Source organism: Pygocentrus nattereri, chromosome 6 (assembly GCF_015220715.1).
Source record: "Pygocentrus nattereri isolate fPygNat1 chromosome 6, fPygNat1.pri, whole genome shotgun sequence".
In the NCBI taxonomy this organism is placed as follows: Eukaryota; Metazoa; Chordata; class Actinopteri; order Characiformes; family Serrasalmidae; genus Pygocentrus; species Pygocentrus nattereri.
Genome location: NC_051216.1, coordinates 23,439,019 through 23,452,599, shown reverse-complemented (window position 1 = coordinate 23,452,599; position 13,581 = coordinate 23,439,019). Strand labels below are relative to the sequence as shown.

The window sequence follows — 13,581 nt, the reverse complement described above, 5'->3', positions numbered from 1 at the left end:
ATTACTGAAAGTAATAAATACATACACAACTTATTTTGTCCACTCATATTTGCTATCGAGCTATTGCACATAAAGCTATGATCAGTAAATTATGTTTTACTTGTTTTAAACTGAAAACAAAAACACAATGTTCGATGTTTTGCGTCATAAAAACAAATGTCTTTTTTTGTTTTTTGTAAGTATATGTTCATTCCAAATTCAATGCCTGCAACATGTTCCGCAAAAGCTGTGATTGAATCATGTTTACCACTGTGCCACATTACCTTTCCTTTTAACATTTAATTATCTGGGGACTGAAGACACAAATCTATTTTTGATATGTTTGATTATACAACAGTCTACAGCTGTGCAACAGTACAGTGCCTTCATTGGTGTAATTCATAAAGTGCCACATGTTTTCAAAGGCAGACAGGTCTAGACTGCAGGCAGGCTAGTCTAGCACCCGCATGCTCTGATGCTGTTGACTGTGCCTTGTCGTTGTCATGCTTAAATAAGTATGGATGTCCCTGAAAAATACAGTGTCTAAAAGGCAGCATATATTGTTACAAAATGCTTTTCAGTGTGAATGGTGCATTCACAGATGTGCAAGTCACCTATTCCATTAGCATACATCCCCCACACCATGCCAGACCTTTTGAACATTGTTTTTAAATTATCTCTAAAAGACTAGGAGCCAGACTCAGTAACAGTGCTGCATCACACGATATTTGCAGCACAGTAAATAAGACCTATGTATAAAGTCACCTTGATGGTGATTAGTTTACTAGTGTCTTAGTCAAGAGCCAATCAAAAATCAACATGTAAAATGTCCAAGTGAAGCTTCATAATAGATGTGATGAAAGAAGTGAGAACAAAGAAACAAAATTCTCAGAGCTACAAATTTTAAAGGAAGAAGTGCTGGCAAATAATAGTAATTGTTTAGGAAAAGATGCTTTCTGTGTTAGAAAATTACTACAAAAATACTATAAAGAATGACATAAACATAAATATTAATACATAAAAATTATAATATTGGAAGTTCAACTTTTAATTGTAGGAATTCTATTTTGGCATGTAAAATTTCATTTTTCATTTGTAAGAATTCCAATTTATAATAATTGCAGCAACAATTTTATTAACATGAAAGTTCAACAAATGGTCATTTTTTCCATACAATTAAACAATTAAATAAACACGCTCAAATCCTAATTACAATGTCAAGCTGTTGTAGCTTTTATTTCTTATTTTTCTTGATCTCAGGAATTCAATTTGCACCTGCGAAAATTTTAATTCCACTAGTAAATATTAAAATTCGAAAAGTAAAAATTCAGTTTTGACCAGTAAGAAATTAATCTTCGCTAGTAAAAACAAAAGTTTAATTTATTTTAATTAGAATTTCTTTGTAAAATCCACTGTAAATCGAAAAAAGTTAAAACTGCTTTCAGTAAAAACAACTGGAACATGTAAATAGAATCTCAACATGTAAAATTACTCTTTACTTATTTTGTTTCCAAGCTAAACCTACTTTCCATACACAGCTAATAGGGGCTGTTTTATGAACAGTGCCAGCTAAATCTGCCAATCTGAAATCCAACCTAAACAAGTATTCTACTACAACAGCAGTTAGGTTTACTGGGGGAAATGAACAGCAGAGTGGTTGTTCCAGCGTTATTTTTTACGGCTACAGCCATATTTAATAAGACAATAGTGTGGCAATGCCTGGTATTGTGCAAGTGGTAAAACCTACTGCTAAATCATCTTTATGAATTAGCAAATGTGTTACTGCCATGTTGTGTACTCTTAATGCTGCAGTAAATCTGGCGGTGAGTTGTAAGAATCTGGCCGTTAATCTGTTTATCATCTGTTTAAGATGGATTGGAAACTTGTCACAGTGTTTCTAGTCTTAAATTACCCTAACTGTTATGACACACGCTGCAGGCATCGATTTCTCAATGAACACATATTTACAAAAAAGAAAGGCTGATAAGGTGAAACACTAAATATCTTGTCTTTGTGCTGTTTTTATTTAAATACAAGTCAAAGTGGATTTACAAATCAGTCCTTTCTGTTTGTATTTGCATTTCACTTACAGTGCCAACCAGAACTGACCACAGAATAATGTGATTAATCGCAATGGATGACTTTAATCCACTAATATCTGTAGTAAAAGTTGAATATATTAAAAAATATGTAAAGAGCTTAAACATTTCAGTATATAAACAAACACACTGCTTATTAATTTCCTGAAAAGGACAGTGATGAGTAGTCATGCATTCCAAAAGATATAAATGAGTGCATTTGATAATCTAACTACCACCGTGTTCTGCGTCTGAATCTACCCGCTGCCCCTCTGACTGATAGAAGATGCTAATTCTGCTGCAGACAGCTCACTGATCATGTCTGACTTTTCCTGTTTGTCCCATTTAAAACCCATCAGTGTGCTATAACTAATTTCTCAGAGGAAAACCTCTCCCTCTGTGCCTCAAGTTAAGCGCTGCGTTTCCCACCACTTCAAGCACAGCGGCGTTTCATCTGAGATGGAGATGGTTTGCAGTGATTACAGATGGCTGCCAAGAGAGAGCAGGCCCCTTGGGTACCATACTGAATAAGAGCTAAAGACCACATTCTAAAAGCTAAATTATAACATGTTTTTCTCACCTTTGCTAAATGACAACACTAAACCTAGAAGGTGTAGTTACAAAAAATGCATCTCCTCTAATCCAGGATCATCAGAGTGCATTTTAAATGAATGTGGACTTTTATTATACTGCTATTACTGTAATTAATTATGTAGCTCTGAAAAGTATGCCGAGCTAGAAAATTGCTTAGTTTTCCTTTCATCTTTCTTGCTGTCTTGATTTACTCTTTTGCATCTAACCTGCACTGAGTGCATCTCAGATCTTGGATCCAGTCTGCTGTATAAAAATAATTGAATGATTAGTCACTGAACACAATCACTCAAGCCATTTGGAATAATTATCTGCAAATACTCTGGATCAAAAAGAGTTTTCCTCGTATAGTGATTTAAAATATATATATATATCTTTTACTTACATATTCTCTTAACTGTACATAAGCAGAGAAATGACAGCACAAATTTCTTTAGAGGCTGAAATGAGACATTTGACCTGAGCACTACAGCTAAAGGCAAGTATCCTGAAAGACAATATATTTGTCTGAAAGACGGCATCCTGCAAAGCAAACTGAGAGCCCCAGACAGTTCCAGTCCAAAAGTTGGACTTGTCATCAGTGACACACTCAGCCTTCCTGAAGACAATGACTCACTACTTCCTCCAGCTGTCCTCCACCGTCATTAAAGACTCACTCTGAAATGTGTAAATTACCTGAAAGCTGAGCGTGCTGTGAGTGTTGGAAATGCTAAATTAGGCTGAATATATGGGCGTAACACTAAAACCGCACAGTCAGAGAGTTCCTCTAGCGCTGGCTGTACTGAGAACCGCAGTGCATTCACTGCATGATAAATAAGCAACCTCTAGTCACACACACACAAACATATAAACATAAATGAAGTATAGACTTATTCATAACAGTGTATGTTTTTTTTCTGTAAATGACCCAATATCTTAAATATGTTTATTTTATTAAAACAATTGAACATTGATATACTAAAACCCAGAAAGCAGTGATAAGTAAATTCTGCTTGATGACATCATATATGTTATCCTGATAACATGATATAACATTATATATGCAGAATTATATATATATATATATATATATATATATATATACCTGATATATTAATATAACAACAGTACAAAAACACAATATTTTATGTTTTTCCTTGTAAACTTATCCACTATTACCCTCATGACAGACCCTGGCTTTTGAACTTTACGCATTTAAAAATCTGCTTGGCCTTTTCTTCTTCGCCCCAAAGAACACAACATCCATTATTTTCAAAAACAATCTGAAGCTGACTCATCAGACCACAGTACATGTTTGTACTATATATCTGCCCTTTTCAGATGAGCTCAAGCCCAGAGAAGTTGGTGGCGTTTCCGAACACATTTGACTTTAACTGTGCACAGATATCCACCACAGATGCATGTCGGTTCTTCTTTATGATGGAAAAGCTGTTGTATATAGGTATTTAAAAATACTTTAAAAAAAAGGTTCTATACAGCTCCCTGAAAAAGGGTTCTGCTTTTGTTACATGCCATAGAATGTTTGTGGTACTATATACAACCTTTCTGCTAAGCGTGTAGGACGATTATTACATGAAGTCATTGGTCCTCACCTGACAGGTAAGGTGCGGTCTCCTTTGCGTCTGTCCATCTCTCTCTGTGGAACTGGATACCACCTGAAGTTCAGCTTCCAGTTGAACCCTCCGTAAGTCATGTCCGAGCCTGCCATGTACTCAAAAGTCTCATCACTGATGACATCGATGATGGGGCAGACCACAGCTTTCCTGCAACAGCATCAAATGTTCCCTCAAAAACAGGATTTGGGTCATTTTGGGCAGAGAAATGAGTCTACTAGGATGATATTAAAATAAGGGTTGAAGCGTATTATACAAATGATTCAGCTGACCTCACTCTAACTGCTATCGAGCTGTGTAAAGCCTCTCATAAAGAACATCCCAAATTTCAGGTGATTCAAAACTGCTTTGCTAGCAGAACTGAGCACACTTATTCATACCAGACCCAGAGTAAATCATTTACCTATAAATAGCTCCAGGATTACTTCCTTTTTTCCAAAAAAAGAGAGAAATTAAGTTCTCTGAGCACTGAGTGCATGTCAGAGCTTCATCCTAAAACTGCTTTATTATGGAGTTTTTACAGGGTTCAGTACATTTACATTCACATTAGTGTGAATGTAAATATATTGAAAGTGCTTTCACATCTCTGTTGTTTCACAACATATATATCTAGAAATGCTAATCTGATAAACACCCCAGGCTGTGAGTTGCACCACTAAAGAATCAGTTACAATCAATGCAAATCCAGTTGCAGCCACTATATGATCCTAGCAATGCCTGAATAACTGACTCAGTCTCATACTCGCTGATTCAACTAAGTCAGCAGTAAAATTCTATCTTTATGCAATTCAGAAGTACCAAGTAGACAATGAAGCATTAGCCATCTGCCTTTTCATAAGTTCCTATATATAAAATAAGTTTCTATATAGTTTTCTATAAAAATGTGAGGGCAAACGCGAATGAACCACGAAGGCAGCACGTAAAAGCTGGGGGGTGTGTAACAGGATATTCACACTAAATGCAATTCTAAAGCACCTTAAGCTGCTCTTCAGATGTAAATGTAATAGAGATGGAGGTTGGACAGCTGCAAAGCACTTAAAAGAGAGAGAGTGCATCACACTAATGGGGAAGCAGATTAGACCAGAGAAAACCATAAGTCAGGGGGCTTTGGAAAGGTGAAGCATTCAGAGAAGATAATCTTCTAGGACACTGTCTAAATATCTGGAAAAGTGGATATCCTTTTAAGACTTTCAAAATCTTGAATCATCTGTGATGATGTACCAAACTGATTCATCACACAGAGCTGTCATGTTCTACTGTGAACCTTTACCAGGACTGAAGCTAAAAATCACATGCCTTGAGTTATTACACACACACACACACACACACACAAACAAAAATCACACATTCTCCTCCATCAACAGCAATGGCTTTGGTTGTCTGAACATCTATTAATAATACATCTCTGTGTGTGATTAAACAGAGCAGAAATACAAAAACTCTTTTCTATTTATATTCATTGTGTTACATGGCAGCGGAAAGGCCCGGCAGTTCCAAATAAACAGCGCATTTCCTTCTGAACACATTTCCCAGTCAATCAGCAGAAACAATGCAACTTCTAAAACAAGCCTTACTCCGCTGTCATTACAAGCTAATCCCTAACCATTCAGAGCTCTCTTTTGCTGAAGCAGGTAAACTCACCTGTCTTCTTTGATCCGGGCTAGCAGCGGTTCCAGCCATCCCACCGTGCACTCACAGTGAGCATCCAAGAAGGTGATGACTTGGCCTCTGGAGGCAGCAGCACCTCTCAGCCTGGCCCGAATCAGGCCAGAACGCTGCTCCATCCGCAAGATCCGCACCGGAACCTCTAGGGTCTTCACATAATCCTCCAACTTCTTCTTTAGGAAATCTGCCAAAGAAAATAAAATGTGTGGTAAACCAAGCTTTCACATTCACTCTTTGCTTTGACCTCAAAACCACAGTTAGTGTGAGAGTGCTGGCATGACCACTCAGAGTTTATGCTTCATAAAATTCCCCTTGAAGAAACACACAATTAAGCTGGCCAGTATTCAGACAGCTCTACCTCTCTCACTGGCATCATCCACCAGTAGAATCTCCACCAGCAGGTGTCTGGGCGAGCGGTTGATGACGCTGTGGACAGTGCGCAATAGAGTGCTCCATGCCTCGTTGTGGAAAACGATCACAATGCTGGTGTTGGGAAGGTCATCGGGGTACACCTTCGTCTTACAGCTATTAAAATTAGAAATAAAGTTTTACATAAACATAGGCAAGCTGGAGGCTAACTGCCATATTATTAGGTACAACAACTACAACAACCACAGCAATAAAAACAGTTAATTCTAGAAATAATTCTAAAAATGATTCCACCAGGTCTATGTACAATAGTTCAGGTTTACTACTGAAAGTAGTCCCAGGTGAATGAGCTAGCCTCCTCAGAGAGATCTAAAGTGTGGGCTTTTCTTCTGGGCAATGTGTAACAACAGACCTGCTTCTGCTGACATAATCCCCTTTAGTACTGTAATTAGCTGAATCATGTGCAATCATATAGGCAGAGAACAAAAGATTGCATAGAATGCATACACTGCCCTTCTACATAGGGCACCTATTAAAAGAATCTTACAAAGCACATGCTCACTAACTCGAGGCTAATATGTGCAACCTTTTCCCACAAAAACTAACCCAAACCGCTGACAGCAAGGACAGAGTCTCCTCAGCTCAATGGGACGTCTCAGTCTGCAGCACACACACAGGGACTGGTGTGGGGAGGGTGTTATGTCCCTTTCAGATCTTAAATAAGGCATGAGGCTGCATTACGAGATGGAGGCGGCTCGATAATGGAGGGAGAGAGATGGAGGATGGATAAGTGTGGAGCAAAAGAAAGGGGACATGAGCAGAAAGGACAGCGGGGATCCTCTTCTCCCTCTCTGCGACACCAAGAGCTTGACAGAATGAGGGAAAGAGGGCACAGGACGGCGTTAAACTGCATGCGGCAGCCCACTGTGTGTGCCTGTGGTTTGTTAAAAGCTTGCCTGTAACAGCCTCATGTATTCCAAATGAATCTCTGTTCAGTGTATTATTGATTTAGGTGGTAATATCATGGTCATGCCACTTTATTACTGCAGCAATATTCTAGCCCCATCTCCCACAGAAGAGCGGAAGTTATTTTAATTCCAACCTTTTCTCTTTATTCACTTTTTTTTCAAGAATTTTAAAAGTATGTTTATTAGCTTTTGTTTTCTGCTTGTTGCTGTGATTTCTAAAGCATTACCAGCTGACTTCAAACTTCATGTTTTCCACTAGACTGTGAGAATGATATATTACACTTAGAAAAATTTAAATAAACTGGAGAGAAGTATTCTCATCATTGGTAAACTGGGGAAGAAGTGCATTTGGAGAGAAACAGATGTTAACAAATGCCTGCAAGAGAGAGCATCAGCATGAACAAGAGCGATGCCTCTCTTACAGAGGCGAGCAGCAGAGTAAATCAGCAGCCCAAGATGAATGCAGTAATGTTTCGCCCTAACAGCTCTGCAGGATTTCATTATGCTCTACAAATGGGCCTTGGGATTCAGCAAACAAAGACCTTTCTCGTTTAGCTGTCACTGGCAGGAGAGAAAACACTCAGACAGTATGCCAGCTTTAAGATGAGGGCAGCAATTTTTCTTTATATATAAAAATATCTCAGTGTTCTTCTTTTGAAAAAGGTTAAATTAGCTGCCCATCATATATTTTATTATTATATTCTATTCTATATTATATTCTATATTTTATATTTAACGAGAAAAAAGGCAAACATTTTAAATAGGCAGTATTTTAAAAAGGCAAACATTTTAAATAAGCAGACTATTTTATTAAACATTGAAAACATGTTCTTTATTCCTAAAATACAACAGCTTCATCTTTATAAAATGACCAATACTTTTAGATGTCAGCCCAGAGCTGGATCTTGTTTTTTATCAGAAAACAACACTGAAAAAATTAGACAGGGAACTAGACTGAGCCTTGCTTCCTTTACAGCTGTTATCAGGGGGCAGTCATGGGCTGGAGGTTAGGGATCCAGCCTCGTGACCGGACGGTCACCGGTTCGATCCCCAGAGCCGACAGCACATGACTGAGGTGTCCTTGAGCAAGACATCTAACCCCCAACTGCTCGCCAGGTGCTGTGGATTGGGCTGCCCACCGCTCTGGGCAAGTGTGCTCACTGCCCCCTAGTGTGTGTGTGCTCACTAGTGTGTATGTGGTGGTTCACTTCATGGATGGGTTAAATGCGGAGTTGAAAGTTCCCCATTGTGGCACTAATAAGGGTCTCTTAATACCATTCAAATGTTTGAAATCACTAAGATGAAATGTGGTATTGAAGTTTTCAGTGTTACTACACCATTGTGGTTGCTGATTAATGTTCTAATGTGCTAGTCCTGTGCAGCTTCACATGTTTCACAGGTAGTAGGAATTTTAGTCCAGAATGATGACCAGAGCTGTGAATGATTCTAAAATTACTGAGAAAGCTCTAACAAGAATAAAATTATTATAAGATTATTGTATCATTTGTCATTCAACATCCTCTTTTTGTTTCCATAAAAGCTAAACATATTGACTAAAACACAGAAAAATAACTTTTGCTGTCTGATTTATCATATTTAAATTTGTATATATAAAACTGTACATATAATTAGTACTATCATAAGCGATTTCCCCCCCAAATCCTCACCCGTCCAGTCTGACATCAGGCAGACTCCGGTTGAGTGCAATCATGTCACTGGCCATCAGGTTGAACTGGTTGATTTTAAAGAGCTCCTTCATCTTCTCCTGATCCTCCTTAGGGATGATTACAGCTTTCCCCATCTCTCCTGGACCCTCATGAGTACGAGACATCACCGCTGGAGAAAGAAACGCAAAAGCTTAACTAAGCATTCACAGACTTTACAGAGGAACAAAACTCAGACTAAACCCATGCAGACAAAAAATGAACTTCTCTTCGTTTAGTAGGTAAAAACAGCTGCTCATCACAATCATCCAATTAAATAACGCAGGATACTGTGCAATATGAACTTTAAGAAATGGAGTGCTGGCAGCAAGCAGAAAGATGTTTTGGCCAAAGAAGGTGAGCAGTGACCTGATTTTCTGAAAAAGTGATCCACTTTAGAGAATGTGTCAGGTTTCCTTGGACTATAACCTAACACTTGGTTATAAAACAACAGAAACACTACACTGGAACCATCACCAAATACACTATATTGCCAAAAATATTCACTGACCCATCCAAATCAATGAATTCAGGTGTTCCAATCACTTCCATGGCCATAGGTGTATAAAACCAAGCCCTTAGGCAAGCAGACTGCTTCTACAGTCATTTGTGAAAGAATGGGTCGCTCTCAGGAGCTCTGTGAATTCCAGCCTGGTACTGTGATAGGATGCCAGTCATGAAATTTCCTCATTACTAAATATTCCACAGTCAACCGTCAGTGGTATTATAACAAAGTAGAAGCGATTGGGAATGACAGTAATTCAGCCACAAAGTGGTCGGCCACGTAAAATGACAGAGTGGGGTCAACGGATGCTGAGGCGTATAGTGCACAGAGGTCGCCAACTTTTTGCAGAGTCAATTGCTACAGACCTCCAAACTTCATGTGGCCTTCAGATTAGCTCAAGAACAGCATAGAGAGCTTCATGGAATGGGTTTCCATGGCCGAGCAGGAGCATCCAAGCCTTACATCACCCAGAACATTGTAAAGCGTCAAATGCAGTGGTGTAAAGCACCACCACTGGACTCTAGAGCAGTGGAGATGTGCTCTCTGGAGTGACGAATCACGCTTCTCCATCTGGCAATCCGATGGATGAGTCATGTTTTTATGGACTTTGTACAAAGCAAGGTCCATAAAGACATGGATGAGCGAGTTTGGTGTAGAAGAACTTGACTGGCCTGCAGAGTCCTGACCTCAACACGACAGAACACTTTTGGGATGAATTAGAGCAGAGACTGCGAGCCAGGCCTTCTCGTCCAACATCAGTGTCTGACCTCACAAATGCATTTCTGGATGAATGGTCAAAAATTCCCATTAAACACACTCCTAAGCCTTGTGGAGTTGAAGGCAGATGAGCAAACACATTTGGCAATATAGTGTACTTAGAGAACATTGTTAGGCTGTGCTTATGGGCGAAAGTATGGTCAACATCTATTATCACAGTAGCTGACACGTTATGCCTGGCCCACACTATAGGATTTTCTATCCTAAATTTTCTCTGACTGATCAATGTTTTTCCTCTTGGTCACTGAACCACTACAGTTACGGATTTGTCCAGAATAAAACACCACATACTTTCAGCTCATGAACCAGCATGCTGACTAAGTTCGGATCTTGAAGAATTTCTTGTGAGCAAATACGACATCAGATCGAAGCAAACATAGCATATGACAGCAAGCCACAGACTGCTGGTCCTAGCTGTGCATTTTTCAAAAAAAAAAAAAAAAAAGTAAACCATGTATAATGTTTAACAAGGTAAAGTGAATGTACCCCACTGCTAGCTTGGAGCTAGCATAACATCACAGATCCCGTAGAGGAAAATTAGCCTTACAATAACAATATTAAACAATGACTAGGCACGTGAACCTAAGGTCCCCGCAGGCACTATGATTCAGCAAGAAGCTCCCGAGCATTGAGTTGTGGAGCAGTGGAACTATTTTCTCTAGAGTGACGGAGCACCACTGGATATCTCTGGGATGATTAATCAAAACTAATCAAAAGATTAGGCCTCACTAATGTTCTTGTGGCTGAATGGAAACACATCCTTAGAACAATATTTCTACATATAAAGCTTCCCAGTAAAGTATATAATATTACTGCAGGAAGAAATAATACAGAAGCAGATATTTACAAGGTTTTGGACTTATAGGGTCAGTTTCCTGGACAGGGATTAAGTTTTGATTACATTTTCCTTACAAAAAAATCTATTCAGAATGCTGTGTAGTCCAACACTACCCACTCATTGTATATTTGGATAAATGTTTATTGGTTGTACACAAATGACACCAAGACTGCATCTCATACAAGAGAGTTTACAATTGAACAGTGAGTAGACTGGATTAAGATTCCCTCAAACACAGGACAATTTGGGAAGATAACTGTTTAAGGCCACCCTGAAATTAGGACACCTTTTGTGTTTATTGGGAAGAGAGAATTAGCCTCAAAATCAGCCTGACTATCCTGTAGTGTGGGCCAAGCATAAAAAAAAACAGATCAAACGTGAACTGAGATGCCGGTTGTGGGTATTGAACATACACACAAAAGAAGATACAGGGCTGATGAATTTAACACTGCTTACTACTAAATTCTACAGGTCTGATTAATGTACAGCAATTTGTATTAGGTCATCTGCATCCATTCATGTGAGGACCAATGTGAGACATAACTCCATGATTAGACGCTACTAATCTCTAGCATTTTCAGTTCTCCATAGAAAAGACTACCTAATTACTGAAAGTCAAGACAAGAGCAGCAAAGAATGTCATCAGACCATTACAGGTTTAACATGTGCAAAAGCTGCAACATAATCCTGAAAGTGTAAAGCTGTTTTGATCAGTGTCAAATACCTATGATTCATTCGATTTCCATTAATTGAACGGTGTCATTAGAAGCACACCAAGGTTAGAGAGAGCAGCATCATGTAAGCTTATCTCTCCATCTCTTTAACGACCTCCTGCAGTAAGGCTGTAGGTCTGCATGGGTTAGTAAGCCCATTTGCAGCAGGTCTGCTAAGAGGATTCAACAGGGAGCCTGCGTAGACGAGCAGCATGTTCTGAGGTCTTGACTGATTTGATGGCTTTCTCTGTTAAGAGGCCGAGATGAACCTGCTAGTGAAGAGGGCAGGGTTGGGTAGGATTACTCCACAAACCGCAGAGCAAACACAAGCTCGGGTGGCCTTATGCAGGCTCTGATCTTCATTGCACATGGCAGAGATATCAAGGGAAAATATTGTATGCATGTGTGATCAATACATAAGACACACTATATCTGTAATATAAGAATCAGCTATTTAGAATCATCTGGGGTATTGCCCATGTCTCACTATCACATACAAATATGAAATATGAAAAAAAGAAGAAACATTAAACGAGAAACAAACTGAAGAGCTGAAGAGAAAACAGGCTAGCTAAATCAAAACTATCAATAACTTCTGCATGGTGTGCTTCACTAGCCTGTGGCCTTTATTTCTCATTTCAGGCTAACCAAGTGTCAAATCATTTCTATGCGGGACGTGGAGGGATCTGATATCCCCACAGACAGAGACACATACACACACTGCTGTCTTGTCTTGTGTAGCAGCCACATCCAAAAATAGCACACATTTGAGAACAAAGAGTGGGACCAGTTTACATCATGTCATTGGAATCATTCTGTCTGATTCTAGCGTGCTAATAAATGTCATGTTTATACAAGATTCGGTGTCTGTGAAATTCTTCATTCATGAATGTGCCATGCCTTAGGAAATGATATTGCTGGTGTACAGCTTATTCAGTTTAGGCTTGAGACAAGTGATTATAGTGTAGTTTGCTGTGCTGAAACGGGTTGCTGGAAAAAGGAACTGCAGAAAGGAGCAGCTTCTCAGTCGGTCTTCACAGTTCTTTTTCCTCTCTCATGGTGTGCTGGTGGTGCTGCAACAGCTGCAAGGCAAACTTTTATTCTTTTTTTCTACTTGTCTGTTCAGATCTGAAGCAAGATTGGAGTTTGATTTTCCCTCAAAGACGTTCCATCTCTCAAAGATGAAAGCTTCTGTTTATCTGATGCTCACAATTTTGGTACTCTAGCAGGTCTTGCGCAGTAGTTAGGAGACGCACTTTCCCTATGTCTTTTAAACACTGACATTTTTTAAACCTGAGTTTTGGAAATTCATGTTTCTTAACTCATTTTCCTTTTATTGTCCCCTTCTTTACCTAAGTGAGTTTTTTTATAGCTTATAGCTTACATCTTCTTAGAAATGTCTTTTGAAAAAAAAACTGAAAAAACTTTTACTTAATGGCTGTTTTAAGTTAAGTGATACTTTTTTAATCCCACAAACGGGGAAATTCCACCTCCGCATTTAACCCATCCGTGAAGTGAAACACCACATACACACACTAGTGTGCACTTGCCCAGAACGGTGGGCAGCCCTATCCACGGCCCCCGGAGAGTCTTGCTCAAGGACACCTCAGTCATGGACTGTCGGTGCTGGTGATCGGACCGGCAACCTTCTGGTTACAGGGCCAGTTCCCTAACCTCCAGCCCACGACTGCCCCCAATTTTGATTGGAAATTAAATAAATGAAAGTTTGTCTTTAGCTGTTGCACAGTACTGTACACTGAGGGTGTTCTTTTCTCTCAGCTG

At 39.2% G+C, this 13,581-nt stretch overlaps 1 protein-coding gene across 2 annotated transcripts in view; it reads right to left on the bottom strand.

Annotated features, from left to right (window-relative positions):
• Positions 1 to 13,581, bottom strand: part of galnt13 (UDP-N-acetyl-alpha-D-galactosamine:polypeptide N-acetylgalactosaminyltransferase 13) — a 50,238-nt gene that overhangs the window by 25,547 nt on the left and 11,110 nt on the right. For both annotated transcript variants that reach the window (XM_017692422.2, XM_017692420.2), the window contains exons 3-6: positions 8,931 to 9,099; positions 6,285 to 6,451; positions 5,903 to 6,110; positions 4,241 to 4,411 (exon numbers count right to left, since the gene is read on the bottom strand). In XM_017692422.2, coding sequence (XP_017547911.1) covers positions 4,241 to 4,411; positions 5,903 to 6,110; positions 6,285 to 6,451; positions 8,931 to 9,099 — 715 coding nt within the window. The remainder of the gene's footprint in view (positions 1 to 4,240; positions 4,412 to 5,902; positions 6,111 to 6,284; positions 6,452 to 8,930; positions 9,100 to 13,581) is intronic.